The sequence below is a fragment of the Leishmania panamensis genome (genome assembly GCF_000755165.1).
Source record: "Leishmania panamensis strain MHOM/PA/94/PSC-1 chromosome 34 sequence".
Taxonomy (NCBI): domain Eukaryota; phylum Euglenozoa; class Kinetoplastea; order Trypanosomatida; family Trypanosomatidae; genus Leishmania; species Leishmania panamensis.
The window spans coordinates 1,701,524-1,704,752 of record NC_025881.1 but is presented as its reverse complement, the minus strand read 5'-3'; the positions used below and the strand labels follow the sequence as shown (position 1 = coordinate 1,704,752).

At 47.8% G+C, this 3,229-nt stretch overlaps 1 protein-coding gene across 1 annotated transcript; it reads right to left on the bottom strand.

Annotated features, from left to right (window-relative positions):
- Positions 1 to 787: 787 nt before the first annotated feature.
- LPMP_344570 (hsp70 protein-like protein, putative) lies at positions 788 to 2,962 on the bottom strand (the record flags this gene model as incomplete). The annotated part of the gene is made up of 1 exon (XM_010704575.1): positions 788 to 2,962. One exon carries the CDS (start codon positions 2,960 to 2,962, stop codon positions 788 to 790), a length of 2,175 nt encoding a protein of 724 aa, XP_010702877.1.
- Positions 2,963 to 3,229: the final 267 nt, after the last annotated feature.

The window sequence follows — 3,229 nt, the reverse complement described above, 5'->3', positions numbered from 1 at the left end:
AAGGAAGATGAATAAAGAGAGTCGACGGCTTTTGGATCGCATATGAGAAGGTCATGAAATACAGCGCGCATGTGTGTGTGTGGGGGGGGGGTGCGTACGTGTGGTGATGGTTGAGTGTAAAACAAGCAAGTCATAGTACGAGCAGAGAAGTAAAGGTCTTCCTGAGGGGCGTCAAAAAACTGTCGTAAGTTTTCATCTCATTCGGGTTTTAGCTGCTTGCCAACATGTGAGTACAAAGCAGATCTTGAGCGCGCACTTTTTCTCGTTCTGTTTTGATTGGGGTACTCAAGTGGTGTTATGGGTGCAAGGAGGGGCAACGATACATTTGAACATTGCTGGATACGGTCTTTTCTGTTTGATTGATTTTGCTGCGGAGTGTCCATTACAACAACAAAAAGAGCCCACGTTGATTAGTTGGCAACGAAACAAATGTGCAGATCCGCCGACTTTGCCATCTTTTTCCGACCCTTGCCTGCGTGTGTCTCTTTATTCCTACCTTTCGTGCAAGAGAACAGTACACTAATGACTGCACTTCTCTTCATCATTTCACCGTCTCTTCAAGAAGAGTGACTGTAGGAAAGAAGCGAAAAAACACACACTGTGCCGTTGGCACTACTTCAATTGCGAAAGCGCAGAATAGAGACATGTAGAGAAACAGGAACAAAACAACAGCGAAGCACAAGAGGAAGGTGTGAAGGAAGCGAGGACGAAAGAAAGCACAATCAACCTTTTGGTCATCCACCGTAAAAGATGGCGCATGATGTGAGAAAATTTGGCTAAAACAGACTCACAAATCGTCTTCGTTATCGTCATCAGCACTCTCTGTCATTACATTCGTGGTTTCCTCAGGCTTCTTCGTTAGTTCAGAAACCATCTTGCGAAGGTTCCCCAGTCGTGAGTCGTACTCGGAAGCAGCGCAGTGGTCTAATGCTCCCTCTCCGCCTTCAAGCCACTCCTGTACAGCCGTGACTTCGTCCATCACACGCTGAACGGCAGTCGCACCAGCAGTGGCTGTCAGCTCAGCGTTATCGGCTACACCTTCATACTTGGTCCAGAAGATGTACGTCTCCAAATTGTTCTTCGCCGTCGCGCGGAGGTGCTTCACATGCTCTGCATGCCAGATCGTTTTCAGCTTGGCTTGTGAGGATTCCATTTCTTCAGACGTCAGCTCAGTAGGGTTCTTCCACGCAAGCGTCGCAGTCAGGTCCACTACTTGGTGGCGCATCTTTACTACCTTAACAGACTTTTCAACTGGTTTCGTTTCGCTAGATTGCTCACCTGTTACGTTTTCCCTCGTATTTTGCGTGACCTCCTCAGCATAGCGCACAATCGCCTCTGCATACTCGACCTGCACGAGACCAGTTTCGTTTAGTACGATCTGCAGTCGAATCATGTGACTGTTGTTTGCATGCTTGACCACAGATGGCAATGCGTTCATCCTAGTAAGCGCCTGCTTCACCCCAGTGACGGTGACACTTACAAACGGCCTGGTGGCATCACCCTCACTGTAAAAATTGATCGAAAAATCCTCCGTCCGATTGAATGTGAGGCTGACTGAGTCGCCCAGTAGAAAGTCGGCCACATTGAATAAAGGTCGCCTGGCTGCAGGTTTTTCCTTGCTCAAAGGAGGGTCTACCTCAAAGTCGATTCTGTACGGAATTGTCTCGTCCAGCTTTAGCGACTTTGCATGGTATAGAGGTGATAACTTCGCGGCATAGTAGCCAGCACCAATCGCTGCTGCCTCGTCCATATTCATAGTGCGATCCACACCTCTTCCAATTACCTTGGAGAGGTCTGCGATGATCCTTGGCGTACGCGACAACCCTCCCATCATCTCAAAGGAAGTGATCTCCTCGAATGAAATATTCACTACTGATGCTACGTTCGCAGCTAAACCCTTCACTCGTTGGAAAAGAGGGTCGCATTCAGATTCGAAAGTGGCGCGCGTCATGCTGGAGTGGTAGTCTCGATCCGGAGCAATACCCTCCACTGTGTAAGGTGTGTTGCTATTTACAGAGAGCGTTTCACGAACCTTATTTGCAGCACGAAGAAGCGAAAACTGCGACTTCAGTTGCACAGCACTCAGCCCACCCAGCACGGGCTCAATCCCAAGCTTCGTACACGCCTCTTTTTCGATCACCCGCGCAACACACAAGTCAAAGGCACGGCCTCCAAGAGACCGATCCTCGACAACGCCGAGTGTCCTCAGCACCCCAAACGCACTGGAAAAAGGTGCTCGCTTCGCAGCTGGCAAAAATTCGTAGACACCAACCTCAGTATGTGTCGAGCCCAGGTCAAAAACAACCATCTTCAGTGAATTGTTGCCAAAGCCGCGATGCCGCACGCCGTAGTAAAAGGCAGCAGCTGTAGTGGAATGCATGAGACCCAGAACATTCAACCCTGACAGGCGAGCCGCATCAAGGATAGCCCGCCGCGCCGCTGGCGATGTGTGAAATGGTATCGTGACGACGATACCATTTGGATCCACAACCTCATCTTTCACAGCAGCGGTTTTGCAGTACGATAGTACCAAGGAATAGAGCTCCTCGGCAGTAAACGGGTCCTCGTTATCGCAGATGCTCACAATCGCCGAGCCATGGTTGTTAAAACCGATGTGGTATTCATAGTGCAAATCAAAGAAAAATGAAAGAAGATGTGAGTCTTTTCGAATTCCGATGAGCTGGTTGACCGCACTTGCAGTGCACAGGGGAAACCGTGCGGCCAGACTCTTTGCTGTATCACCAATGTAAAGATCGCTCCGACGAAATCCGATAAAGTTGTCCGTTTTCCGTCGTGACTGCTCATTGAGAACAATGTCGATGCCCTTGTCGCCGTGTGGCCCAGCTACTTTAATATACTCGGATCCTAAGTCGACACCAATTACATGGGCCAGTGATGCAAGAGGCTCGAAAAGACATGCAAGTACAGCTGCCAGAAAAACCACTCTGTACTTCAACTTCATTATTGGGAATAGAGAAAAAATCTAGATGGTAAAGGAGAGGCGGCAATGAAATTGAGTGTGATGGATCGAAGGGTGTGTTGTGCGAGGAGCTATACAAAACATCACTGGTACATGCGTATACCAGCCTGGTAAATATATATATATATATATATATATATATATATATATATATATATATATATATATATAGTATATATACGAGTAGTAGTAGAAGTAGTATAAGTAAGTACGTACGTACGTAACTAACGTAACGTACTACGTACGTAA